Raw genomic sequence first — 27,687 nt, forward strand, 5'->3', positions numbered from 1 at the left:
ACCCCCTCATTAAATATTTGTTTTATTGACATTGCTGTCCGTCTCTGTTTTGCATCAGGGCTCCCTATTCCGAAATTATAAATTGTATATGAATATCTACAGATAAATAGATAAGATAATATATTTATTTTTATAATTATAAAAAATCAGTCTGCCTAGGGCCATCAATGCATTTAATACGGCCCTGAAGATATGAGACTTATATCAAACAAATAGTACAGTTAGCGATTTATTGAGTACATCATAGAAGCACTTCCTCAAGGTTTGCATTAGGATTTCAGTACCACAAAAGTCCAACAGAGGACAGTGGCATGTCACAATTGATTCTCCATCATATCAGAAAATCTTTGGAAACACCTACGCAATGCAACACCTGGGTGAGACAAGAGTACAAAGGTGGAAACAGAAACGAGTGGTTTTATTTCATTACAACTGCTTATACCGGTCAGAGGAATCTTGTTGATCGTCGTTGGGTTTATTACTAGAAGCCGTCATAAAGGCTACCTTTAACAGTCAGCTCATTTACATTTTACTGCTTCAGGTAAGGCAGAATCCTTATTTTTTTGTTATTGTGTTCTGTTAAGTACTTTGTAATCTGCCATGGAAAGGGGATATACAAATAAAGTTATAGTCTTTTATACTACTGCTACTGTTTGTCTTCTTTTTTTGTCTTAATTCTTGGTTAATATTAGTTAGGGCTGTACGGTATGGACTAACATGTAGTAGCCTATATCACGGTTTGATTTGAGGCATAGACGGTAACGATGAAATCACGGTATGTTAATTGTATCTTCTAATTTCGATATAAATGCTTCTGATGGGGTAAAATACTGGTAGGGCAGCAAAACTGCATGAAAAAAAATCTTTCCTGAAGTTACTTCCATCTCTGAACACTATGTTTAATAGTAGGTTATTTATTTCTCCAATTGCTTGCGGACCTTGTCATATCGTTTTGGCATCTCAATTGGGCAGTGTTTGCGGGCAGGTAATGCGTACCTGGGATCGAGTCTTTTGACCATCTCTTTATAGCCCTTTCTATCGACATTTTCAAAGGGAACCATGTCCTTACACAGGTAAACAGTGACGGCGTTTGTTATCTCGTTCCACCGCTGGCTTTTTTGGCCGTAAAGACTGGCTTTGGAAAATGCCTGGGGAAGCGATGTCTGAAGAAGAGATGCAGAGACAGCTTCACGCTACCAGCGTCTGTCTCGTACAGTGTGGTGAACGAGGTGCCTGAGTGCCCGCGCAATACCGCCTGCGGTATCGCTGTCAAATATGTCCCTGGGAGAAGTAACGTTGAGCCCAATTGAACAAGGAACTAGGCCTACGTTTCGTTACCATATTTTCAGTAGTTGCGCGTAACTGTACTTTTTACATGAAAAAGTAGTTACTTTACTGTTTTAACGTGTTACTTACTTTTTAAAACAACACACAAGACTGTCTACCAGCTAACACGGTCTCACGGTTAACTCAAAATCCATACCGTAGCGCAAATTCACACAGGTGAACGGTCTATACCTTCTTTGCCGTTCATACCTTACACACCCCTATTACTTTTTCCTTTACGAATGGCTGAGATACAACTGTTTAAATCATCATGATGCTAGTCGATTGTTTCTTTTGTTTCAGGTTTTCCTTTCTTGATGGGTACCCTCCAAGGGTTCGTTGGCCTTTTGTGTGGCCTTCAGATCGTCACACATGCAATGGGCTTTAGTAGTGGGGGATTTGTTGAGTCTTGCACTTCCCTGTTGCCTGACCATTCATTCGGTGGCGTAGATATTTCCCCACAGAGCGGCGCACCACCTTATAAGGTCAATGCCATTGCCGGTGAGGGGGAGTCAATTATCGGTAGGCCTATTTATTTTAAGTGGGGTAATAGCCTAATATCATTTTTTTCTCAACGTATGTGATCTCTGATCTCTTCAATCTGTATTTGTTTAGTGAGACTAGGAAGCACGTCACCTGATGCTCGACGATTTACAGGGTTCATGGTGGATGTCCGGAAATCAGAAAATGTTCCTGCCAAGGGAAGTTTTGTTGAGTTTGGTCCTGGAAGTACTGGCTTGAAGTGCGATGGCATTCAGGTAAGCTGCTACTACTAACTAACTATTAAATCATCTTTACTGAAAAAAAAATAATGTCTACATGTATAGGTCATATAATTACTGCAGTGACTTTATATAGACCTGGTTTGAACTTTTGTTTGACATAGTTTATCTTTGTTTAGGATTCTGCTGTTACTCAAAAGTCAAACGTTCAAAAGACTTTTGTTCAAGTTAAATGGCAAGCACAGGAAAATGGATCCTCTTCATTCTTTTTGCGGTAAATGTCCATTCTGTTATTTCATACACCTTAATTAATTAAGACTACCCCAATAATGTATGAATGTTTAAGCTTCATTCAATCAGTTTTTTACCTCAGGCCTACCCATAGGAAAAATGTAGAAAAAGTACATCAGGAACATGCAATAAAACAATCCATAATTTCCACTTACAATTTTCCAATTAGTGAAATGGTTATATTCATGGTTATTATATGGCCTACATTAACTATGCATGTATTTATTGGTTTATCTGTGTGTGTGTGTGTGTGTGTGTGTGTGTGTGTGTGTGTGTGTGTGTGTGTGTGTGTGTGTGTGTGTGTGTGTGTGTGTGTGTGTGTGTGTGTGTGTGTGTGTTTCAGAGCCACATTTGTTGACAACTTCTCCATGTTTTGGAGCCCAGTGAATGTCACTATCCAGACACCAGCAACAACAACGCCATCAACTACAACACTAACTTCCGAGCAAAGTACAGAACAACCAACTACAGAACAACCAACTACAGAACAACAAACTACAGAACTACCAAATACAGACCAACCAAGTACAGAACAACCAACTACAGGACAAACAATAACAGAACAAACAAGTACAGACCAACCAAGTACAGAACAACCAATAACAGAACAAACAAGTACAGAACAACCAAGTACTACACTTGGTACACAATCAACTATACTTGCGACGCAACCAAGCACTATACAACTCACCACTACACTTGGTACAAATCCAAGTGCTACACAAGGTACACAATCTGTTACTGCACATGCTAGTCAACCAGTACTATATGACAAATTACTACTGTTAATACACAACCAAGTACTAGGTGTAGTACTTCGAGCGGATGACCACTTCAAGATGGCGGCCCCGCGTCTCGTTAGCGCCAGTAGGCGGTAGCATTCGATGCTCCGTCTATCATATAAGATGTCTATGGTTACCAGCATGGTTGCCATGTCGCTCTCGTGACTTCGTCACACTCTCTGGCCAATCAGTGGCCGGCCGTCTGCCGACGTCACCTTTTAGCATCGGCTCAGCTCGCTTGGAACCTAGAGCGAGGCGGTACTAAAAAAAGCAGCCACTTCAGGTACCAGATACCATGTTTTCGCGGTGGAAACGCCAAAAATGCGAGCTGATTCGAGTCGAGTCGACTCGAGTCGAGCTGGTACCATGCAGTGGAAAAGCGGCAAAAGTACACAACCAATTACTACAAATAGTACTCAACCAAGTACTACACTTAGTACAGCCGGTGATCAACCAAGTACACAACTAATTACCACCCAAAATACTCAACCAAATACTTTACAACAAATAACTGCATATACAACACAACCGAGTACTACACCAAGTTCACGTTGAACTAACTCATCCAGGGCTCAACTAATTACAATTACACAACTTATTTCTACACAAAGTACTCAACCAAAAACTTTACAACAAATAATTACAGATACAACACAACCAAGTACTGAACCGAGTCTAGATTCAACTACCACAGCCGGTACTGATCAACCAAGTACAAGTACACTAATTACTACATATAGTAGTACTCAACCAAGTTCTACACAACTAATAACCACGCTTGGTATACAACCAAGTACAACACATAGTACAAAACCAATTAGTATAAATGTAACACAACCAAGTACTACACAAAGTACAGCACAAATTACAGCACGTAATACACAACCAAGTGCCGTACAACAAATAGCTACACATAGTACACAACCAACTTCTATACAGCAAATAACTACACATAATTCACCATCAACGACCATATTTAGTACGCAACCAAGTACTGTTCAACTAATTACTACACATGTTAGAAAACCAAGTACTACACAAAGTACACAACCAGTTACTACACGTGGTACGCAACCAAGTACTACACTTAGTACACAACCAATTACTACACAGAGTACTCAGGTGTACCACCTGGTACACAACCAAGTACTATTCAAGCAACAACTACCCATAGTACTCTACCAAGTACTTTACAACAAATAGCTACAGATACAACACAACCAATTACTACACCTAGTTCACATTCAACTACCACAGCCGGTGCTCTACCAAGTACAAGTACACAACTAATTACTACACGTAGTACTCAACCAAGTTCTACACAACTAATTACTACACTTGGTACACATCCAAGTACAACACATAGTACACAACCTATTACTATGAATATAACTCAACCAAGTACTACACATTGTACACAACCAATTACTATGAATACAACCCAACCAAGTACTACACAAAGTACAGAACAAATGACAAAACGTAGTACACAACCAAGTACCATGCAACAAAAAACGACACATAGTACACAACCAACATCTATACAACAAATTTCTACACATAATACACATTCAACGACCATACTCAGTACACAACCAAGTACTGTACAACTAATTACTACACATTGTACTCAACCAATTACTAAACATAGCACGCAACCAATTACTACACAGAGTACTCAACCAAGTTCAATACAACAAATGACTACACTTTGTACACAACCAAGTACTATTCAACCAATAACTGCACATAGTACTCAACCAAGTACTTTGCAACAAATACAGATACAACGCAACCAAGTACTACACCTAGTTCACAATCAACTACCACAGCCGGTGCTCAACCAAGTACAAATACACAACTAATTACTACACATATTACTCAACCAAGTTATACACAGCTAATTACTACACAAAGTACAGAACAAATTACAACACGTAGTACACAACCAAGTAACATACAACAAATAACTACACACAGTACACAACCAAGTACTGTACAACTGATTAGTACACATGGTAGAAAACCAAGTACTACAAAAAGTACACAACCAACAACTACACATAGTACACATCAAAGTACTATACCAAGTTCACAATCAAATACCGCAGCTGGTGCTCAACCAAGTACAAGTACACAGCAAAGTATTCAACCAAGTAATATGATTAATGCACAACCAGCTAGTCCTATACTTTGGAGCATCCTTGATGGCTATGTTGTCATCAAATAGCGCAAATTGGACTTGTTATTTTTTTCATAAGGTTTTATCATTTTTTGCTTTTAATAAAACTAATGTGAAATGCCAATTGGTTCTTCAACCATGTACTTTGGGCATAATCACCTCAGAATGTTGATTCAGAAGTAAAACGTGCTTTTAAGTAAAACTTTAAAGCACTCATTGTTCTCTATTCCCGTCGGTACAGTACATATGGGTTGCCTCGTAACTAGTGCTCCCTCCCGGCTCATGTATCCGCCATTGGAAAGTGTTGCGTATACTATGCGGTGGAGCTTTGATTAAGCACTGTTTGCCCGGTCAGAAATGAGCAGGGAGAGGTCAACATCAAGTGTGTCTCATGTAAAGAGGCATATGTAGACCACCAGAACTCATATTCTTACAGAGCATTATTCTGACTAATAGCTGATGGATCACTGATGCATTTCTAAAAGTGACACTCAAAATATATACCTAGCTCATAAATCTAGCTGCATAATAACAAACTATTAACTATCTACCAACTATTTAAACTGAATAAAATAATTGATTGCACGTCAATCATTGCATTTTAATGCCATGTATCAAAGGTTGTTACAGGGCAACAGCAGTGTCACTCAAGAGAGAAAGCACTCTTTTTCAAAACCTGTTTATATCCTAAAAAACCAAATCTGAAAGATGAAATAAAATATTGTGACACCAAACACCAAATATGCTTTTATAGCTTGTAGAACAATATAGCTTGTTCCCTTAACGTTTGACTGCGATAAAACATTAAAATAATAAAATACTCGTCCAGCATTAGATCGAGTCTAACCATCAACTACACATTAAACAACAAGGAATTGTACATATTACTAAACTAAGTGCACGACCAGATAGCAGACCTAGAACACAATAAACTACCACTCATTACACAACCCAGGACCTAAATACTGTAGTACATGACTAAGTATACAAACATAACCAACGTTTATTTCACCAGCAACAACTACAGCTATATCCCACCTATGTATTCATATTCATACCACTAGTCTATAATGTCCGTAGTATTTCCCGTATTCATATCCACCACATACCTTATTCTGCTTCTCTACATAACACCTTAATAATAATAATAATTCATTATATTTATATAGCGCTTTTCAATGACCCAAAGACGCTTACAGAAGGGGGGGACCTAACTCATGTATCACATGTAGGCCTACTTTATTTTTACACTTCTGCTAAGAGGCTAAGCTACATTTCGTTGCGTCTATAATTTATATTGTACTTGTGCAATTATAAGGGTTGTATGATACTCTGATCTGCAGGTTCAACACCAGCTCCCGAGGGTCCCAGCAGCACTCCTGATCTCGGGCAGCCGTCAGACAATGGGCTGTCGAGGGTTTGTGTTTACATCATGCAACGCCGAGCACACGGATGGTTCCTTCTTTCAATCTCGACATTATCCCTCACTCTCTCTCTCTATGTCGGTTTACTCCACCTCAGCTTTATCTGGCCGAGGCGTCCCTGATCTGCAGCCTCACGATTAACGGGGTACGTTTTGTTTTGGGCGTTACTCCATTAAGGTTCCTTAGCATTTCTATCTTTCTAAAGATAGGGTATGTAATTCTTTTATAAGCACTTTTTCATATTTGTTAAATTCTCTTGATATTCCGACAGCAATCGGGAAATAAAATGGGGTAGGAATCTGTGGCTGTCACAGGCCTATAATAAGCCTGTCCAATTATTTAAATAAATGAAAGTGAGTTTTCTGAAAGGCTAGTCCTACATGACTAAAGCTAGCAAGCTGTGATTTGGAGGAATGGCTTTGGATGGAGGCCTGTGGGATACAATATCCTTACTCTGGCTGTTTTCTTTAAAATAAGTTTAAACCTGTGTGATATATCTGACTTCATGTAAATGTTTCTTTCTCCTGCGCTCTCCCAGAATGGCTTCCTGCAGCCACCAACCATGAAGGTAAATCCCAACTAGAATAACATAGTGTCTGGTTGATTAATTCCTTCCAAGTCTAGGCTTGCACTGTGGCAAATATTCAATCTTCTTTGTCTTAAGTTATTCAGGATTTTGCAGTGGACTCTCTCGCTGGCAGCCGAGACCATATCGTTGACTTTACTTTGTATATGGGACTCTGGCTATGTAAGTGCCGATACATATTTAAATATGTTATAAAAAATAAATAGATCTCACTGAATTTTATTAGACTGATGGTGTATCAAGTTTGTCAGCTGTGTGTGTGTGTGTGTGTGTGTGTGTGTGTGTGTGTGTGTGTGTGTGTGTGTGTGTCTAGATCCCTCCCATTGCACTTGTGTCTGTTGTGCTGTTTACTAGTCTTTTAGGTTATTGCTTGTTAATAGCTTCTCTGGCCATTGGACCCAGTCATGAATTGTAAGTCATTTCAGTGACAGTCATTCATTTACATTTAGCAGCAATAAGAACATTCAACAATAAACACCAGTAAAATCAACCCCCATTTCATTACGGTGACATTTCCTTTTTACTGTTACAAGGAAAAAAATCCATGATGGTGTCTCCAAAGTGGTTACTATCCTTCACGAGGTGCTCCTCCGTAAGTTAAAAAACATCAGATATACCAGCTTACTCTAAATACTGTCTTTTAAATGTGGTTTTCATCACTTTCCCACATGCAGTCGCTGCAATTTTCCTGTGTCTTTGGAAGATCGAGGAGAGTGATGTTATGAAGATTTGCTGTGACAGCCTCTTGCTTCTGGGAGCAATGGCTGGTTATGCTGCATGGAGGTTCCTCTTTATCCTAATTTTCCTATTTATTATTTTTCTTTTCAAAACAACAATGGCACAAAGAAATCGAAGAGGTTTGTCTATCCAGTCCTATTTTTGTGCTTTTAATGTAACACATTCCACGAGGGAGAATCAACTGAACTTGCTCTGTCACATTTTGTTTGTTGCAGGAAACGATTATACTGATAGCAGATGTAGGAAGGTAAAGGTCTTTCGCTTCATAACTTATTGAGATTTGAGAAATGTAATACATTCATCAATTTCTCATGTTCATTGTATTTAACTATTGAATTGCTTGTATATGTAGACCTATTGATAATCTCTTTTTCAATTTTCAGAGCACAGTCATCATCTTTAACCTTGGAAATATAGCATTCGCTATTGCTTTGATTGTTCTGATGTTTCCTTGCTTCTGATATTTTCTACTGTAGAAATCCAGTTTCAGAATGAAACGGATCATTTATTTAAAATGTCGTCAAATTACCTTCATTCAAGCATTTCCATTCATTATCATCAGGCAGTTATTTATTACATTTCTGATTTTGAGATGATAGCCCTTATAATATACGATTTTTGTTCGTTTGAATTGATGTATCATAAAATAACAATTTGTTCATGCCATCACGGGTTAACTCAGTGCTGGTGAAGCTTCTGGGTTTTGTTAAATGCCAAATGCCAGTGTAAGCATACATTTTTTTTTGTTTTGGCAATCTAGTGTTATATGCTATATGTGGCTAGATGCCCCTGAATTTCAAATAAATATCTCCTGTCTCCTCCACTTTGAGCCAGCTTATTGTTAGACATCAGAGAAATGTGATACGGCGGATATGCCAGACCACTACATCCATCTTTACCAACAGCTTTTTAAAGTATGTCGGAATTTATCATACACAAGAAATTAAAGATATTGCTTTGAATAAATAACAGATAAAAGATTGTAACAAGAATAAAACTAAATTAATTTTATATTGTATCAATATAAAGTATAAATTAATTTGGTTGCAAATCGCCTAAACTAAAGACCACTCGACGATGTGTGTTTGCAAAAAGTACTTAGAAATCAAATATGTATCAAAATATCTTTATTGATTCAAAATAGGTATTCGTATGACAAGATAAATGTCTCACCGATCATTGAACTGAAATATGAAACATTAAGGTTGGGGGATGGGATCGTTTGCAGTTACAATTAAGTGGTTAAATTATTTTGGTTGAATCTTTTCAGCCAAGGGATGAAGAACATGTTAGGATACCACCCCATCCCCCATGCACGCAAATGTAAGGCACCATTTGTGACCACCTGGCTGTTAAATAGTTTTATATATTTAAATATATTTTTTGGGAGGCTCTTCATGTCCTGCCAGGTACTCAAAAGTAGACGGTTTTCATAAACAGAACAATGGAGAGGTTCACTTCAGTGTTTTCTTGAGGGATGTGAGGAATAACCATTGCATCCAATATATCTTTAAAAATCCAGCATCAGAAATTAATAATTAACAATTATTACACCATTGTAATTAAGATATTTTCGAATCCCTCAAGGTAAGCCAGTGGATGTCAAAGTATTTATACAAAAATAAAGCATGGAGAAATATAATACAATATCAAACGTATACGCAAAGTTGAAATGACAAATTTGACTTTTGCACAGTCATATTTACATAATAACAACCTTGTTTTTCTAAAGGAGAAAGGAATCTTGGAGAATGTACTTACTGTATTACCACCCAGAGGCTTCTTTAGGTATGAAGTGCAGTCCCTAACCAAAGATGTTGATAAATAGAGACTAATTTAAACTTTTGCATTGCATGTTATTTCATGCATTTGCCCTGACTGGCCAAATGTATGCATAAGTAATTGATTGATTGTATCCACTCGTGACCACGTTAGTTGTACGACATGGATTTGAATTCTGCATGGCTGAATTGGACCATAGCTTTGCATCCATTGGCGCATTTTAAATACGCGCGTGGCAGATCTCTGCACCAGACAACGCCATGAATAGCATACGTACTCTGTCTCACAGTTCTTTTAGGCTGTAGGCGGGGACTAAGCCTGTTCTGAAGGGGGCTTCTACTCCTCTTGAGAGAGCCCACACCCGTTCTGCTCCACCTGGCTCTCAGCCGCCACAGGCAGGACGAGGTGTGAGATTCGGCTCCAGAGGCCGCTCAGCTTGTCCGCATCCATGCGGTCAAACGCTTCAAGGCTTCCCGGACCCACAAACCTTTTTGCGATGTAATCCTGCACGATTTCCTCCACGGCCTTCAGACTCTGTTGGGTCTCCACGTGGTCCTGGGGCAGCAGCACAGTGAAGGCAAGAAACACCTGCTTGAAGGCCGCGTTCTCGTGGTCGCAGTAGCGGTAGAAGATGAGCGTGGAGCCCGGCGGCAGCTCCTCCAAGCGATGGATGACGGCGGCGGGCCGGTCGGCCCCGCCCCCGAACGCCCCCTGCAGCGCGCTGTCGATGTCCATCTTGACGCGGTCGCTGTCCCGTCCGGCCACGGCGGCTCCGTCGATGTGGAGCACGGAGGCGTTGTGGGCGGCGGAGAAGGCGGCCGCCAGCCCTCGGGCCAGGCAGCCCAGAGTCCGCTCGGCCCTGCGGCCCGCTACCAGGATCAGGCTGACGGGTTCTGTGGGCCGGGCGTTCCGGAGGTGCCGTTCCAGGTGGATCCTGCTCCTCTTCCACAGCTCAAGGCGCTGGCCGGGGAACTGGCTTTGGAGGTCGGACCACTTGGCCGAAAATTCGACAAGCTTTACTTTCTTGCCGCGGTTCTCTCCATCGCCTGTGGGGTCCTGGAAGGCAGGGGCCTTGGACGCCAAAAGAACAGCAGCGCTCAGCAGCAAGAGGCACACCAGTCTGGTTAAATACCAACAAAAACCTGGTGGGACGGAAGACATTTTAGCACAGCAAAAGCTACAAAAAGGTGGAAAAAGGTCAAAGAGGTACACTTTTCATTTAGAATATAAAAGGCTAATATCTCACCTCGAGGGGAAGATCCGTGGGTTTCCTCGACGGCAGGTTCCTTAGTAGATTTCTTTGTGCCTTAAAAACATATCAAACCTCTATCAATATACAGCATCACAGAAAACATGTCAGCCTGCTGCATTACTCAAATGAAAAGTACCTTGATTCTTCCGTTGAAACGGTTGTTTCTGCTGAGGAACGTTATTAGAATGCTGCTGTGGTGTGTGAGAACCCCCAGACCTGGTGTAGCGTACAGCAGGTACATAGAGGGTACGCCTGGGAACAACTAGAGACAGGGCACAGTTCATTGATACGAGGGGATGAACAGTCCCAGCTAACTGATATCAGTTAGGGATCTCGTAACATTTAATGTAACATGCAAAGCATTAAAGACAAAAAAGCCCCGTAAAACAACAATATTATTTCTGCACAAAAAGAATTACTTGATTTAAAGAGCGACCAGAAATTATTTGTCTCAAGTATACTGCACACACGGACATTTGAATGCTCTAATGATTATACAGAATATTATTATTATGCATCATGTCTGACTAATGACTACAATCCGAAATTGAAGATTACCAGAGGCCACGGCCTTGGCCATAGGCTTCTGATAATCTGCTGTACTTCTCGATTTGGTGCTCTTAATCTGGGGTACGTCCTCTTGTGGGCCATGTGGATGTGCAGACTTGGTAGAAGACAAACGTTCACTTCTTGATGATTCCACTAAAAAGCAGGGCATTAAATATGTATTAAATGTTTAGAAGTGACTTACATGAGTTATTGTTTTCATGTGTGGCTGCAATCCTACCTGCTTTGTTTCTCTGCACCTCTAGATCGTAGGTTTGACCCGAATGTAAATGCTCCGACAGCACAGAAGAAGTCATGCTGTTGACGTCAGACGGTCCAGTCGTTTGTGCAGAACCTTTAAAAAAAAAAATCGATTACAACATGAAGAGAAAACTTTAGCTTACATATAAATAAAAGAACGATAATCTAATTAACTCACCGATAAGGCGTGAGTTTGGTTGTTGACTAGGACGAGGCGGATCTAGTGACAACCTCTTCTCCTGAGGTTTCCGTTTCTCCAGATGTGCCTCGGGTTCAACATCCATACAATCGTCCTCATCGCCATCCATCACTTCGTCTTCCTCCAGACGCCTTTTCTTATCGGGGGACCCTGATTTAACCATAACCAAGTTACGACATGACCTCTGATAGCCTAAAGCACGCCTCAAGTTATGAATAATAAGAGTGGTACTGGCAAATACAATCAGAACCCTACCTGTATCTCCAGATGCATTATTCGTTTCTTTTTCACAATTCTCAAATGCCTCATGGGCTGCATTTGCTATCCCCGTCTTCGTCCGCTTAATGGGTGCTCTGGCTTCAATGTGGGCTGATAGTGAAAGTAACAAAAGTGGAAGCAAAAACGAAAGTTGCGGACTATATCGACCAGCAGCGCATAAATACACGGATACTAAGGAAAGTTATACAAATGCAACGATATAACACATACAAGTTATAAGTAACGTTAAACTTAAGAGAGCTCAATTGATGGAGCCGCTAGTGAGAGTTAGCCCTGTGAGCTATATCATCTGTTCTCACCTTTAGCTGTAGACTGCCTCATTGATTGCCTCGTGACTCGAGTCATTGTATTTTGGGAATCATTAGACTCCATGTCATAACAATATCGTTTGTTGCTTGATAATGTATCGCAGTGCCTCGTCAGAGCATTGTATTAACACATGTATCCCCTGGCTACTCGGTTTAAGCGGCGCCTTTCACAACTGTCAACTGAGAAGGACCGGATGTACTTGGATTTACGTCAACAGCTTTCAAAGTAAACAGCCCCAGTAGTCATAGAGAAACATCACAATGAATGTATTCATCCAGATTTCATTATACAGCAAATAGGAATACATTATGTGTTTCAAATAAATCTTAAGACTCTTAATGTATGCAACGTTGTTATTCCAAATTCCTATTGTTATGATTTTTGCATTGGTGAATTAGGTAGTATTTCATAGGATCGCTTTCAGGACTGTTGCTTTAAAAGCAGAACATGTCCGGTCTGGAGGAGACGTCGGTTGCCTGCGTGCACAACTACCTGGGTCCAAACTCCAATTGTTATGATCTCGCCTTTGGTAAGGGACATACACACACTATATGCAAACAGGTTCAATTTATTCCTCAAGTGATTTAATAATTAACTATTTGTAAAAGTGACTGATTAGCTGCTTGCTATGGTTCCAATTTGCCGCGACATTTGGTAAATAATATTAGCTTTAATGTTACTTAAGCTAGCGTCAGTTGTGTTTTAGGTTTCGTTTTCATAAGAATCAACTCTTTTGTAATATGTTCACTTTCTCATTTGAAATGTGATATTATTGATCTGTTGTTTGTCTTTTGACAAGGAACGAGGTACGATTTACGGAGTGATTGTAGCTGACATGTTTCTGGAATTGTAAACCATTTCATGTCGAATATTTCTCTTTTAACGTTATAGTGTATGAGAAGGAACTTTAGTTATAGTACTATAGTTATTATGTTAGTCAGTGTAGGTGTAGCCCGTCCGGGCCGAGCGCTCGGCCTCCTGCATTGCGGCTTGCCGCGTTCTCTGTTACCACTCAATCAAACGACATCACACTTGAACCTGCCCTTCCTTTGGTTCTGGTCTTCGAGTGTGAAGGTGATGAACTATTATCAAGAAAAGTCGAAGGTCAGCCTTCCATACGGAGCCGACCTCCATGTGGGATTCAATTTAAGATGTGATGCTTGAAGATTACACAAGCAGTCAAATAATCGTCTGTAACTGCATTGTGTTGCTCTATTTATGTTCATTATGTGTCATACTCCCTCAGTTATCAAGGGATCATGAGGTATAGGGTTAGGGTTGAGTATATCTTAAATTGCTATATTATGTGGAGAGGGGAAATAAACCTTTTTTAATACTGAATTTTAAACCCTGGAATTGTCTCCTTGTCTCTACACAGGATTCAATGATACCAAATTGATTGCTTGAGGGTGTCGCAGTTCCCAGTCTACAGAAATGGATGGAAACAATGAAGGTATCAGTCTATGACTGGCCGGTACTGAATATCAGTCGTTCAAGATAGTCCATTATGTGTCGATTGTTGAATGACAACTGTAACTTATTAAACGCTTTACTGTATAAAATGCCAAAGAAGCAGAACCCCACTCAAAAGTTCTAGAATCAGATGAAAACAAGGAAGAAGAAAACAATGCTCCAAATTTCTTTATTGTATTATCCCTCGGGTTGGACTTAATACATCATTTCAAGCTTCGGACATTCTCAGACTTCTACCCGAATGAATATTCAGGCTCAGCAATAAATATCATAGCCTTGTTGCATCCCTAACTTGCGTTGTTGGTAGAGTTGTCTATGAATGTATGTATCATGCATGAAGGCTGTGTATTACATGTTTAATTTTTGTGTAGCTGGAGCCAATGGTGAGGTGCAACATTGCCCAGCTCACCCAAACGATGCCCCGGTAGGCAGGACAGGAGCTGCCATGGCTACAGAGCAGGAAGGTGGAGGACAGCAGAACAAAGAACCAGTGGCAAAAAAGGATACACACACCACTGCCGAAAAGGGTACGGACCGGTTTGATATTGACACGATGACACTGATCTACCTTTCTAAAATGTACTGCTTTATTTGACTCTTACATTTGCAATGTTTTCTCAGCTTTGGTGTGTGTGTGGTGCATTTCATATACAACATCACTCATTATACCTCACTCATACGCGACGACGGTACTAAAAAACGAACAGAGTTGCCGCCGGTCGTCACCATGGGGATAACACCTCCTTCATAGAACTCTCAGCCAAAATTATATCATTTTTATTTTTTCTATCTCCATAGTGTATTGAATTCGAGCTGAAACACCACTTGACACATCAAGCGGGGTTTGTTCATGATTTATTTTGCATGCATAAATGTAGTGGACATTGTTTGTATTGTGCCACCCACTTTTGGAATGCCGTTGGGCCAGAAACATTGCAGTGTGGAGTTTGACAGAAATTTAATGCGTTTGATCCCTTGTTGTCTGACTTCCTCAGTCACTGTTGGACATCCAGATTCCACAGAAGTGTCCAATAATGCAGGTCTTGCTGGTGAAACAGTCCTGCCGGAGAACTCGAACCCTGAGCAGGGCCAAGGGGACAACGGGGAATGTTCCGGTGATCCAGTTTGACCTTACTTCTCAGTCGTTGGTACAATATCTATCGTTGGTATTGTTTTTATGATATGCATTATTCCACTTGTTTTATAGAAGGTGGAACCAATGGTGTGGCACCACCAGAGGGGGACCATTCACCCAGCCTGGCGGACCCAAACGTTGGCCATGAAGAAGGGACTGGAGGTGCACAGGCTGAAGAGCAGGAAGATGGAGTACAGCAGAACGGAGAGCCGGTGACAGAAAGGACAACAAACGCCACTGATGAAAAGGGTACAGACTGGTTTGATATTGACATGACACTGATACATTTCTCTGAGTGTCATACTGTATTTGACTCTTACATTTACATCTTTCTCTGGCGAACTACAGAATCAACGACCGACGCTTCCGATCCTGAAGGGGCCGACAGCGATGAGCCCAGACCCCGCCAGCGTCCTCTTGGGCCTGCGGCTGACGAGACGGATTCTGAACCTATAGTTGTGGATGTGGCTGGAGACCGTTCAGGTAGTCTGCTTCTCATTGGGTGATATTTAATATTTTTATGTATTGTGGGATAATTAACAGTGGTGTGCATTTTCCCATGGTTCCCTTTAGGCCTGCACGATAAATCGTTATTAAATCGCGCTCTCGATTCGCCACTTTAAGTGTGTGTGTGTGTGTGTGTGTGTGTGTGTGTGTGTGTGTGTGTGTGTGTGTGTGTGTGTGTGTGTGTGTGGGGGGGGGGGGTTCAGTAGTTATAAAAGGCAAGCAATTAAAGACAATGTGCGGCTATATGTACAAAATAAATCAATCCGTTCTTGATACTGCACTTTAATCAGTTATAAAGGGCCATATTAAACGCAACGTGATAGGGGTGCCAAAAAACGATGTTTGGTACTGCCATTTATTTTTTTTGTCATGGTTCATGTGTGCAATAAAAAGTACATTTTGTGAGAAAAAAAATCGTGGCAGAGAATCGCGATATCAATTCTAAGCTAAAAAAATCGTGTCTCATATTTTCCCCCGAATCGTGCAGGCCTAGTTCCCTTCCAATGTTGAGAAGAAACATCGCACTTCGTCCAAATGGTCTTGGGAAGGTCCTTGAAACCAGCGTTATTTTCACCCCCACGTATTTCCCCTTCCTTCCCAGGAAATACAATGTATTTGCTGCTGTTGGCGGCGGTATTGGTTGGACTTTTTGCAATTTGGTTGGTCGATGAAACTCACGAAGCCCAAACGGAGCAGAAGCCTTTCCCCCAGGTGGACCTCTTCATCAGAGAGATGAACGCACTGGAGACCCGCTTCCCCGGCCAGCGCCTTGAGCTGTGGAAGAGGAGCAGGATCCACCTGGAACGGCACCTCCGGAACGCCCGGCCCACAGAACCCGTCAGCCTGATCCTGGTGGCGGGCCGCAGGGCCGAGCAGACTCTGGGCTGCCTGGCCCGAGGGCTGGCGGCCGCCTTCTCCGCCGCCCACGACGCCTCGGTGCTCCACTTCGACGGAGCCGCCGAGGCCGGACGGGACAGCGACCGGGTCAAGATGGACATCGACGGCGCGCTGCAGGGGGCGTTCGGGGGAGGGGGCAACCGGCCCGCCGCCGTCATCCATCGCTTGGAGGAGCTGCCGCCGGGCTCCACGCTCATCTTCTACCGCTACTGCGACCACGAGAACGCGGCCTTCAAGAAGACCTTCCTGCTGTTCACCGTTCTGCTGGACGAGCCGGAGCTGGAGGCGGAGCTGCGGCTGAACGACGTGGAAGAGCTGGTGGACGAGCAGCTCCAAAGGAAGTTCATCTCGCCGGGGCTGTCGGTGGCCTTCGACAGCATGGACCGGGACAAGTACAGCGGGCTGTGGAGCCGCATCTCGCACCTCATACTGCCTGTGGCCGCGAATCCAGGGGTGGAGCGGGACGGTTGTTGAAGGAAGGGGCACCAACACGTACTTTTAAAACTGCAAACATAAAGATCACAGCAAACGTAGAGATCACCTAGGGACATCTCTGTTTTTTTAAGGACGTTCAGGTGTTCATTTTAATGTCATATTTTATATATTTCAATTAATGCCAGAAAACGTTTATTGAAGGAACACTACAGTCAAATTTGTGCCTTAGCCACCTTTTACAGATTTTTTTTTTCTGTGTGTTGGCGACCCAGGGCAGCCAAGATATAAGCTGCTATAATCTTACCAATGCTCAAATGATGTCTTTTCCTCATCGTATTTTATGACTTTTGGTAAAGTCACTTTTAATCAGGTGTTACATTTGTGATTTTATTCATTTTGACGACCTCCTCTGAGTCACCTACGCTGTTCTGTAAATAAATAAAACGAAGGCGTTTGTGAAGTTGCACTCCTCGCAGTTTGTCATGACCCCGCCCCGGCCGACGTCATGGATCCCGGCGCTCTGAGCTCAAAGGCTCCTTGCCTTCTGCACATGCAGCATCTATGCGCTAAACTCATCTTATTGTCCTGCTTGCATGAATGGTTGTGAAATTAATTATTTGCGGATTAATCTTTAAAAGAGAATGAACATCTGCTGTTCATCTTAATTTGTCAAAGATGCAATTTTAATTGCTGTTCTGGTTTTGTAGTATGCAATTATTAAGGTAGATGTAATAATAAGTAACAGGCTGTGCCTGTCATTTGAACTATACCAAGTATGTCGCTTTGCAAGCCTTATAATATGGACAGAATATGGGTTTTATGCGCAGTATACTTAGCGTTTTTATCTTGTTGCTCGGCTGCGCCGAGGAACTGGTCTGGAACTGGGATACAGGCTGATATTCCCAGTGATAAGAATAACGGTCACCAGCAGGCAATAGATGACCAAGAACATATTCTATCTCAGGTAAGCTTCTCTTAGTTGTTTAAACTTAAATTATTGAAATATAGCCTAATCATCAAACGCTTGATTGTTTGTGGTCCAAAATACATCCGTCCTCTTTTCTTGTAGCTGCTGGGTGATTATGACAAAGTGAAAGCCATCTCGGAAGGCTCTGACTGTCGGTGTAAATGTGTTGTCAGACCCCTGAGCAGGAGCGCCTGCCGGCGGATAGAAGAGGGCAGCGCCACGGCGCAGGACTTCTACACCGTGGAAACTATAACTTCAGGTCCGCCTTGCAAGTGCTCCTGCATCGCTCCTCCGTCTGCGGTTAATCCATGCGAGGGGGAATTCAGGTTGAAAAAGCTTAGGGAAGCAGAAAAAGAAAATGTCAAGGTGAAACAACCTTTCTTCGTCGTTCTTCACCACCTCCTGCTTTTCTTTTTATTACCTTTTGTGGTCATTGTCCCAAACAATGCCATTTATAACATGTCCATAGCAAAGGCTTTTGGACCCGTCTGGACCACGCTTTATCTACAATGGCCTCGATGAATACTTTTTTTTTTTACGATGAAGGAAAGTATTTTGAGAGTCTATTTCAATCATTCCAGCTCTCTGCCATCATTGACCTACTGGAGGGATCCTTTTATGGCCTGGATCTTCTAAAGTTGCACTCTGTTACCACAAAACTCGTGGGACGGGTGGAGCATATCGAAAAGGTAGGTCGACGCGCGAAGCACCAAACAAATGAATGGCAAATGTGCTCAATGTAGATGTGATCAATGTAGGGTATGTAGCAGAACCAGAAAAGTCTACTACATCCTTAAAAAACAGATAATTTTGACTGGGTAAAATCTCAAGCCACCTAGAATGTTTATGTTGCAGATCTTATTGAGGAAGTTAGAATCGCCCCACGGGCATCCACCGCTGGTGGAGACACTGGTAAACCTAACACGTAAGCCTACCCTGTGAGCAACATGCTACTCATCCGATGTGGCAGGGTTATCATTTGCTTAGCATCACATATTGACTTTGGAATCAGAAAGAATCCTGTTTTTATTATTTATATTGTAGTCCAATGTCAGAATTTTCATATACAGTATCACAAAATTCTGATAAAAAAAATGTAGGTTAGACGCTTCCAATAGATACTCAATTAATTTGTATCAAAGCTTTGTGATCCACACAGCACTGGTCCTAGTTGTTTGTCCGTCGTCTCACCAGGCACAGGCGGTGTCTCTGAACCACACTGCAGCTGCGGCCCAGCCCTTGACCAGTCCTCTCTCCCAGGGCGGTCTGGTCACGGAACGTCCCGCTGCAACCAGCCCGCCCCAGCACCTGGGTCCTGAACAGAAGGCCAAGAGTCTTGGCCAGAAAAGTGACAGAGCAGCTGCATACCACGTTCCAGACGTAAGGGTCTGCGTTTCATCATGATGGAAGGTCAACACCCGCTCATAGGGAATGTCCCGATCAGTGATGTTATTCTGAATTGAGGATTTCTACTCAGTGATCACGACAATTATCCAGATAACATACCGACATAATCAGCTTCATACATATTAGGGTCATGATTTTAATAAAAATCATTTTAAATGGGTTAGAATTCCAACAGAATAGGATAACCCCTTACTTAATTGCTCAATATGGCAGGAATATTGGCTGTTCTGTCTCACTGAAACATGAACACACACACTTTCCTGATGATAATAATAAACACATATTCTACAAGGCTGCTCCAGAAATGGATATTGAATAGGTTTTCTACAAACTCTGATAATTTCTTTCCACACCTCCCTCCTGTCCAGGCATATCCCTATTTAAACATTTGGTTGTGGGGGCTCATGATTTTTTTAACGTGACAGTGGATATGGGCATCATGTGTCTACCTCCGTCAGGTCAAAAGCACCTTGCTGCTGCAGCCCGCTGCCATCCCAGTCATTATCTGGACCAGAGACCTAACCAAGCAGACACTTGGAGACTGCAGTGCAGATGATTTAATGTATTCAGCATTTGGCTGGCCCCCATCGTTTTTTTAAGCAAAGTCAATCCAAATCATGGAGGGAAGAAATCAAAAGTTGTTTCTTCACACATTATTATTAATCACAATCAGAGTTGTACGGCTTATCTTTTTCTTGTTTGTTCTCTTGCAGGCAAAGTATGAGGAAAAGTTTCATGGCGGACGAGGATCCGGGCCGACAGAGGAGCGCTCTGATGGCGCGATGCAACAGAAACGCGAGCCGACCCCCAGAGTGGAGACCTCTTTCCAGGGGGGTTCTAAGGGTCCAAAGACCGCTGCCAACGGCATGATCATCAGAGGCATGACGTTTTATAAATCTGAGCCGGATCCAATGGTGGCTGACGACGGGGAGCCCGGGGAGAACTGTGAGTCCGCCCACTGAATCCTCAGCAAATAATTTGATTGAACCTTTATTTTAACCAGGAAAGTCCCATTGAGTTAAAAATCCATCTTTCAAGGGAGACCTGGTCGAGACGGACAACGAAAAATAAGGCAATTAATAAGTATAACATTTAAAGACCAAGCACTGCCAGTGATCTATGTACAAACGGCCGTCTGTCTATGTTGCAAGATCCAATTCTGTATTCCAATGTATTTTGAGATGCCATAACAATGAAATAGATATTTACATTTGGAGTGCCATAATGACCGCCAGCCACTCGGCAAGGCAGTTACAGGCCAGACGGCCGGTATTCTCATCAATTGTGGAATGGAAAAGAAGAACCTTCTTTGTCCCCTGTTGGGCCTACAGTCTCATCAAAGGCACCCAGTCACAAACAGGCTCTTCTCTCTAACTGCTGCTACCACTACCACTACTACCACTCATAAACTCCCTTTCACTTTAAAGCTGTTCAATCCGCTTAAATTGTACAAACACACTGGCTCTAATCCCACTTTGTGAGATCCCTGCTTTGTGTCTTATGAGTGTTCCTGTAAATTTTTTCCTACGGCTGGGAAACGCTGCAGTGATACTTAAACGGAGGTGTTGACATTTTGATTATGATTATTATAGAAACCCGCAGCCACAGATCACGGTGTGTGCAAACAAACTAATTTCGCAGTGCTTCCTTCAATTCTTTGACTGTTTTCAATTTACAAAGAATAGTTTTGTGACTCTTCCTGGCTGTGGAGGCACATATAATGACAAGATGGCGTGACGCTGATGCCGAGGCAGCGCGGCATTTGCAGCGGCGCCCGGGTGTTAAAACTGTGTAACCATCCATCTTCCTTTCACCCCTTTTCCAGTTTTCGAGTACCACGGCTTCAGCGGCGATGGGCCGGCCGATCTGTTCATCGAGGAGCAGCTCCTGCAGCCTCGAGCTCCTCACCCGACCAGGGTGCGCGTGAAGCCAGTACTGGGAGAACCCCACCCCAGGATGACAGACACTGCGGTCGGGGATGACCGCAAGACCGGCCGCAACCCGGCCGAGGCGGAACCAACAGCCCCCGAGCCGGGAGTTCACAATGTCTCCAGAGGTGGCGCGTCGACGGCGCCGGAGAAGGAACAGAGCACGAGATCGACTGTTGGAGGCATCGCCGTGAGGTCCTCTGAAACCCCCGCCACAGGGCGAGGCTCCAGCAGAACAACTCGACGGCCGATCCCCCTGACCGCCAAACTAATTAGAACCTCGGAAACAAGCTTTGCCGCAAAGGAGCCGACGAAGACCGTCGTTGGCTCCACCAGAACCGCCGCCACCGCTCCCCCGCCGACCACCAAGGAAACCCCGAGAAAATCAGCAGCCAAAGGGGGGACTTCTGCTACGGAAGCCCCTGAAACCATGGTAACCAACGACACAAGGCAAAGTACGGTTGGGGGTTCAAAAGTTGGGCGTAGCACTCAAGGATCGACCGTCACCGAAGAGCGAGCAACGGAATCATCCATCTCCAGGGTTAGGGGGGCACCTGTGGCGCAAACACCCCCCATTTTGTCTCCTCCATCGGCTCAACCCATCCACACAGCCTGGACCGCTGCTGCTTCGACTCAGCCCATTATTTCTGGTACCGTCTCTACCACGGCCACTTCTACCACCACCACCACCACCACCACCACCTCTCCCACCACCACCACCACCCTCACTTTCACCACCCCCCCAATAACTACCCCAACAAAACTGGTGGGACGGGTGGAGCATATCGAAAAGGTAGGTTGACGCACGAAGCACCAAACAAATGAATGGCAAATGTGCTCATTGTGGATGTGATCAATGTAGGGTGTGTAGCCTCATAGCCTAACCAGAACAGTCTACTACATCTTTAAAAAACAGAAAATTTTCACCGGATAAAATCTCAAGCCACCTAGAATGTTTATGTTGCAGATCTTATTGAGGAAGTTAGAATCGCATGGTGGAGACACTGGTATACCTAACACGTAAGCCTACCCTGTGAGCAACATGCTACTCATCCGATGTGGCAGGGGTATCATTTGATTAGCATCACATATTGACATTGGAATCAGAAAGAACCCTGTTTTTATTATTTATATTGTAGTCCAATGTCAGAATTTTCATATAGGCTACAGTATCACAAATTTCTCTATTTCTTTTTTTTTATGTTAGACGCTTCCAATAGACTCAATTAATTAGTATCACAGCTTTGTGATCCACACAGCACTGGTCCTAGTTGTTTGTCCGTCGTCTCACCAGGCACAGGCGGTGTCTCTGAACCACACTGCAGCTGCGGCCCAGCCCCTGGCCAGTCCTCTCTCCCAGGGCGGTCTGGTCACGGAACGCCCCGCTGCAACCAGCCCGCCCCAGCACCTGGGTCCGGAACAGAAGGCTTTCACCACCCCCCCAATTAGTACCCCAACCCCTACTACGACTTCCACTACCACCCCTGCTACAACCCCTGCTACCACCACCACCTCCACTGCCAGAGCGACTGCTCCAGTGAGATACAAAGCAACATACAAGATCAGCTGGGACGAGGTGGAGACAGGGCAGCATGGCCCACCGACAGAAGCTGAGCCCGTGCCAAGACCGGCGGAACCTACGCCAAGGAAAACTGGTAAGCTCATTTGTTAGGGATGATGAGATTAATGCCGGGAAGAATGTTGTAAGGGAAGTCCACACATTCACCACTCTGATATCTGGAACCTTCCGCAGGACTTGCTATTACCTATTTAAAGCAGAGATTGATTTGAGGATTGATTTGAGGAAACTCATTTCTGCGATTGTTTCGCATTTTACGCATTTGTTTGTGTTATTTCAAGTTGTCAAGTTGTTTAGTCGAAAACTAGTGAACCCCCCCCGGTAAATGTTCTGTCAGCGGGACAGTGCCAGGACACGTTGGCCACCATCTCCGAACCAGTTACCCATAACACCTATGGGAGGAACCAGGGAGCCTGGATGAAAGACCCCAAGTCGACCGGCGACAAAATCTACGTGGCAGACTACTATTACGGAAACACCCTGCTGGAGTTCCAGAACATGGAGGTCTTCAAGACAGGTAGATGACATGATGAATGTCCTCAGAGTGGGGCTGTGCAAATAATCTAATTTTAATCGTGATTTCGATTTTCTACCTCTACCGATTATTTTTCATTTTAAATCAATTCAGGGGCTCAGGTGTCGATGTAGTCGCATCTGTTAATCCAACCGGATACCGATTCGTATTGGTGAATCATTACACCCCTGATATATATATATATATAGATATTTATTTTATTCATTAAAAGTTTTTTAGAAATTGCATAACAGTTTTTGTGGGTTTTTTTAAGGTGAAATTTCTAGTGCTTTTTTGGAGATAAATGCTGTATAAATGCATCATGTTTTCAAACTCGTGATTATGATTTTTCCATAATCGAGAAGCCCTACCTCAGAGGTCATCTCTGTTCCTCCTTCCCTTCCATCAATCACCCCGCCCTCTCTCCTGGTCCAGGTCGCTTCACCACCTCCTACAAGCTGCCGTACAACTGGATCGGCACGGGTCACGTGGTCTACAACGGCGCCTTCTACTACAACCGGGCGTTCTCCCGGGACATCATCAAGTACGACCTGCGGCGCCGCGCCGTGGCGGCCTGGACCCTGCTGGACAACGCCGTGTTCGAGGACTCGTCGCCGTGGGAGTGGCGCGAACACTCCAACATCGACTTCTCGGTGGACGAGAGCGGCCTGTGGATCCTGTACCCGGCGCTGGACGAGGAGGGCTTCCTGGACGAGGTGATCGTCCTGTCCCGGCTGGACCCCTCGGACCTCAGCCAGGACCCCGGGACCACTTGGAGGACGGCGCTGCGCAGGAACCACTACGGGAACTGCTTCGTGGTGTGCGGCGTCCTCTACGCCGTGGACAGTCACAAGAAGAGCGACGCCAAGCTGGCGTACGCGTTGGACACGCACACCCACACGCAGATGGTGCCCGGGATGCCCTTCGTGAACCGCTACAACTACACGGCGCAGGTCGACTACAACCCCCGGGAGGGCGTGCTGTACGCGTGGGACAACGGACGCCAGGTCACATACGACGTCAAGTTGGCCTACGGAGACCCTTGACGGGGGAGGGGCGGCGCACCAAGTACTTTGAGTATTTTTGTATTCAAAAATATAGAAAAGATTTTAAGGGGTGGATTGTAGACCAGTTCACGGGAATGTTATATTGTTAAAAATCCAAAAAACAAAATGTTTTGTACTACAGTCAACAGGTTGAATTGTATATACTGTGTAATGAACCACTGTGATGTACATGAATGTAGAAGATGTGGCAGAGCCAGTCCCCCAAAATCAAGGCTTGGATCCCCCCCCTCCAAAAAATAGCTACCCCATTCAAAGCCCATTTTCTTTTTTATTCACTTCCTTTTTGTAATTTTTTTATATACCATTTTGTAAGGTGTGTTTGCACACACAAGATGTACGGCCGTCTGTGTGGTAAGATCACAGAAAGCACTTACTCCCTCCAGATCAGATTGAAGGCGTTGAGAAGACTACAATAAACATCTGAAGTAATAAAAAGCTCCCAATGTTTGTGTTCACACATGGCAGTAAGCTGCCACTTCCCTAGTGTTCAGTGCTCAAGACAGCTCAGGGTTTCTGTGCCTTTTCCGTTTCACCATTTACAAAATGCATTTCACAAAGTAAAAAAAATATTGAATATATACTTTCATACAAATAACAAATATATACCTATGTGAAAAGAATGTATTAAAACAATGTAAAAGGGTAAGAAATTCCAGTGTTTTATTGAAACGATTCCACAATTCAGAAATTGTTTGTTTTCTTTAAACTGATTACAATGGGAGATAAAGTTAAAAGTTCGACTCAAAACACAAATTTACTCCACAATTGAAAATAACTCATACAGGGCATGTTTTTACTATTACTAAGATATTTTCTGATATAATATGGCCAATTGGATAAAAACTGGTCTGAAATCTAATCTAAATTCAAAAATCTCTTGAATTTTCAAATTAAGTGCACTTAAGTGCCTTAAGTGCACAGAGTGCAATTAGGACAATGGAAGGAGGTTCAAGGTTCAAGATGATAGCATAACGTGGCACATAAATGTGAATGCTATGTTCATTTGTTTTTGACATTTTCCTAATTTAAATGAATAGATTCAAAATTGACAATTGGATAGTTAGAGCATTTAACACTACCTCCTTATCCATAAAGGTCCAGAATTATGAGCAAAATAACAAGATAGATCAATAGGAAAAAAATGGGACGATATACGATGCAATCAAATGAAAAACACAAAGCTTATCCCTCGAAAGAGACGTCCCAACTGTCATTCAAATATGGTTTGAATCCAAAATTCAATAGGTATTGCAAAGACTATTCTCTGTCCTACTTACGGAATTTGCACACAATCATATTTATCGACAATCAGTGGAAAATAAATACATATATATTTTTATATATATATAGAAGTCTGCGTGCAGCACGGTGCAAAACATAAAACAGAAACTATTCATAAAACACAATCCAAAGCATATTAAACATATAACAAAAGTTACAAAACAACTATATAATGGCCACAGCTTTTATGAATATTCAGCTTCCTGAGGGCATGGCCTTATAGTCGAAGGTATTTGTCGATGTGAGCAGATACAGTATAGTTCTTCGCTTTAGCATTTAGAAACCAAGAAAGACAAAAAAAATTAAAAGCAGGGCAAAGACAGCGCAATAGGCGAATGAATGGGTGCACGAGAAATGACGTGCATTTGCTAGAAACTCAGAAGTTTAAACAGGTTTGATTTAATCCATGGCGACAGAAACGCAGGTCCTGATTATCTAAAAATGGTCATGAATAGACATGTCTTATTGCAGATTGGTTTCTAATCAACCTGGTGAGATTGGATCTCTTAAAAACAACAACTTATAAAAACCTTTGCTGCCAGAAATGTACAGCCATAACAAAGGGATACATTTCAAATGCACCACTGCTGTTACAGCAGCCTTTCAGTGGCGGGGTGACGCAGGGTTCAATACTCTGCCCCCTGCCGTTGAGCAATTACCCTTAGCGCAGAGCGTCTAGGGCCGCCGGGGGAAGTCTTTTGTTGCCGCACAGGAAGTATTCACTCTGGGGCAGGGCTGAGCATCTGGCACCCTCACCTCCAACCCTTTGGACCAGCTTCCAATGACCACAACTACACTTCTATATTTTATATATACGAGAGGCCTACATTTCCTTCCAATGTCAAAATTCACAGTAGAGAAATTGCAATCCAGCCCAATCGTGTCCATGAGGTTTAAAACATCTCCCCCCCCCAAAAAAACAAAACAAAACAATTTCAATCTAAATAAGAAACGCTTCAAACATTTGTGGCGGAGGTCAGGGTGGTCCGGGTGCGAGTGGTGTCAGGGGGCGGGGGGCGTGGGGGGAGAGGGGACCGTGGTGACGCTCAGGCCGAGCCCATCAGCACTCCGACGGGGGGCGGGGCCTCCCCGGGGCGGTCCGAGGGTGGGGTCTGGTACAGCGTGTCGGTATTGTTGACCCGCAGCAGCGGCGGGATGGTGGAGGAACGCACGTGGAGGATGCGCGTGTCGGTGACCTCACAGTCAATCTGCATCATCACCTCGAACGCGTCCTGGTCCTTGATGACGCTCTCTGGAGGGGGGAGACGGCAGAGGAGTCGCGCCGTTAGAGCTCAGTTTCCAACACGAGGGGGGGAATAAGTCTTGTAGTCTCAAAGTCTCTCTCTCACTCTCAGTCCCCCTCTCGCTCTCTCTCTCACTCTCAGTCCCCCTCTCGCTCTCTCTCTCACTCTCCGTCCCCCTCTCGCTCTCTGTCTCTCTCTCGCTCTCTCTCTCGCTCTCTCTGTCTCTCTCTCTCTCGCTCTGTCTCTCTGTCTCTCTCTCTCTCGCTCTGTCTCTCTCTCTCTCTCCCTCTGTCTCTCTCTCCCTCTGTCTCTCTCTCGCTCTGTCTCTCTCTCGCTCTCTCTGTCTCTCTCTCTCTCGCTCTGTCTCTCTGTCTCTCTCTCTCTCGCTCTGTCTCTCTCTCTCTCCCTCTGTCTCTCTCTCCCTCTGTCTCTCTCTCCCTCTGTCTCTCTCTCCCTCTGTCTCTCTCTCCCTCTGTCTCTCTCTCCCTCTGTCTCTCTCTCGCTCTGTCTCTCTCTCGCTCTGTCTCTCTCTCGCTCTGTCTCTCTCTCGCTCTGTCTCTCTCTCTCCGTCTCG

At 43.5% G+C, this 27,687-nt stretch overlaps 5 protein-coding genes across 11 annotated transcripts in view; 3 read left to right on the forward strand and 2 right to left on the reverse strand.

Moving 5' to 3' along the window:
* Positions 1-343: 343 nt before the first annotated feature.
* LOC130393639 (uncharacterized) lies at positions 344-9,003 on the forward strand. Of its 5 annotated transcripts, none has more exons than XM_056604343.1 (14): positions 346-541; positions 1,630-1,848; positions 1,942-2,084; positions 2,228-2,322; positions 2,683-3,065; positions 6,647-6,720; positions 6,825-6,872; positions 7,266-7,295; positions 7,392-7,475; positions 7,627-7,724; positions 7,847-7,905; positions 7,988-8,170; positions 8,267-8,298; positions 8,435-8,991. In XM_056604343.1, the coding sequence occupies exons 2-14, from the start codon at positions 1,644-1,646 to the stop codon at positions 8,510-8,512; spliced, it is 1,512 nt and encodes a 503-aa protein (XP_056460318.1). In that variant the 5' UTR covers positions 346-541; positions 1,630-1,643; the 3' UTR covers positions 8,513-8,991. The 5 variants fall into 5 exon arrangements, 4 of the variants coding, with proteins under 4 accessions (XP_056460317.1, XP_056460319.1, XP_056460320.1 ...); XR_008897117.1 differs by having other exon boundaries at positions 347-541; positions 7,847-7,895; positions 8,435-8,892; XM_056604342.1 differs by having other exon boundaries at positions 344-541; positions 7,988-8,298; positions 8,435-9,003.
* si:dkeyp-82a1.6 (torsin-1A-interacting protein 2) lies at positions 8,913-12,873 on the reverse strand. Its single transcript, XM_056604346.1, has 8 exons — positions 12,670-12,873; positions 12,347-12,460; positions 12,071-12,241; positions 11,873-11,986; positions 11,644-11,787; positions 11,222-11,347; positions 11,080-11,139; positions 8,913-10,975 (listed from the first exon to the last, which is right to left on the reverse strand). The coding sequence occupies exons 1-8, from the start codon at positions 12,740-12,742 to the stop codon at positions 10,170-10,172; spliced, it is 1,608 nt and encodes a 535-aa protein (XP_056460321.1). The 5' UTR covers positions 12,743-12,873; the 3' UTR covers positions 8,913-10,169.
* Positions 12,874-13,109: 236 nt separating this feature from the next.
* On the forward strand, positions 13,110-17,586 carry LOC130393642 (torsin-1A-interacting protein 2-like). Of its 2 annotated transcripts, none has more exons than XM_056604347.1 (7): positions 13,110-13,208; positions 14,058-14,132; positions 14,524-14,679; positions 15,148-15,267; positions 15,360-15,536; positions 15,636-15,770; positions 16,396-17,586. In XM_056604347.1, the coding sequence occupies exons 2-7, from the start codon at positions 14,114-14,116 to the stop codon at positions 17,163-17,165; spliced, it is 1,377 nt and encodes a 458-aa protein (XP_056460322.1). In that variant the 5' UTR covers positions 13,110-13,208; positions 14,058-14,113; the 3' UTR covers positions 17,166-17,586. The 2 variants fall into 2 exon arrangements, with proteins under 2 accessions (XP_056460322.1, XP_056460323.1); XM_056604348.1 differs by lacking the exon at positions 13,110-13,208 and adding an exon at positions 13,216-13,333 and having other exon boundaries at positions 16,396-17,566.
* Positions 17,587-17,671: 85 nt separating this feature from the next.
* On the forward strand, positions 17,672-26,001 carry olfml2ba (olfactomedin-like 2Ba). 2 transcript variants are annotated; one of them, XM_056604339.1, is made up of 9 exons: positions 17,672-18,090; positions 18,196-18,459; positions 18,675-18,782; positions 19,288-19,473; positions 20,214-20,445; positions 21,326-22,221; positions 22,723-23,083; positions 23,345-23,524; positions 23,957-25,995. In XM_056604339.1, the coding sequence occupies exons 1-9, from the start codon at positions 17,902-17,904 to the stop codon at positions 24,565-24,567; spliced, it is 3,027 nt and encodes a 1,008-aa protein (XP_056460314.1). In that variant the 5' UTR covers positions 17,672-17,901; the 3' UTR covers positions 24,568-25,995. The 2 variants fall into 2 exon arrangements, with proteins under 2 accessions (XP_056460314.1, XP_056460315.1); XM_056604340.1 differs by having other exon boundaries at positions 17,708-18,090; positions 18,267-18,459; positions 23,957-26,001.
* The window catches only part of atf6 (activating transcription factor 6), a 40,180-nt gene continuing 37,699 nt past the window's right edge, over positions 25,207-27,687 (reverse strand). The window contains exon 16 of the mRNA XM_056604341.1: positions 25,207-27,121. Within this exon, the coding sequence (XP_056460316.1) occupies positions 26,916-27,121 (206 nt within the window). The 3' untranslated portion in view covers positions 25,207-26,915. The remainder of the gene's footprint in view (positions 27,122-27,687) is intronic.

This window comes from Gadus chalcogrammus, chromosome 12, assembly GCF_026213295.1.
Source record: "Gadus chalcogrammus isolate NIFS_2021 chromosome 12, NIFS_Gcha_1.0, whole genome shotgun sequence".
NCBI classification, from domain to species: domain Eukaryota; kingdom Metazoa; phylum Chordata; class Actinopteri; order Gadiformes; family Gadidae; genus Gadus; species Gadus chalcogrammus.

Excerpts from the sequence above, each read along its gene's own strand:
- olfml2ba (XM_056604339.1), top strand. The coding sequence starts at position 17,902 with ATGTCGCTTTGCAAGCCTTATAATATGGACAGAATATGGGTTTTATGC. Across the intron at positions 20,446-21,325 it reads CGGGGAGCCCGGGGAGAACT|TTTTCGAGTACCACGGCTTC; the intron begins GTGAGTCCGCCC and ends CCCCTTTTCCAG. Across the intron at positions 22,222-22,722 it reads GGGTGGAGCATATCGAAAAG|GCACAGGCGGTGTCTCTGAA; the intron begins GTAGGTTGACGC and ends TCGTCTCACCAG.
- LOC130393642 (XM_056604347.1), top strand. Across the intron at positions 15,268-15,359 it reads GGACAACGGGGAATGTTCCG|AAGGTGGAACCAATGGTGTG; the intron begins GTGATCCAGTTT and ends CTTGTTTTATAG. Across the intron at positions 15,537-15,635 it reads AAACGCCACTGATGAAAAGG|AATCAACGACCGACGCTTCC; the intron begins GTACAGACTGGT and ends GGCGAACTACAG.
- si:dkeyp-82a1.6 (XM_056604346.1), bottom strand. The coding sequence starts at position 12,742 with ATGGAGTCTAATGATTCCCAAAATACAATGACTCGAGTCACGAGGCAA. Across the intron at positions 12,461-12,669 it reads GAGGCAGTCTACAGCTAAAG|CCCACATTGAAGCCAGAGCA; the intron begins GTGAGAACAGAT and ends TTTCACTATCAG. Across the intron at positions 10,976-11,079 it reads CCACGGATCTTCCCCTCGAG|GTTTTTGTTGGTATTTAACC; the intron begins GTGAGATATTAG and ends CCGTCCCACCAG.
- LOC130393639 (XM_056604342.1), top strand. The coding sequence starts at position 1,644 with ATGGGTACCCTCCAAGGGTTCGTTGGCCTTTTGTGTGGCCTTCAGATC. Across the intron at positions 1,849-1,941 it reads TGAGGGGGAGTCAATTATCG|TGAGACTAGGAAGCACGTCA; the intron begins GTAGGCCTATTT and ends GTATTTGTTTAG. Across the intron at positions 7,296-7,391 it reads TGCAGCCACCAACCATGAAG|TTATTCAGGATTTTGCAGTG; the intron begins GTAAATCCCAAC and ends CTTTGTCTTAAG.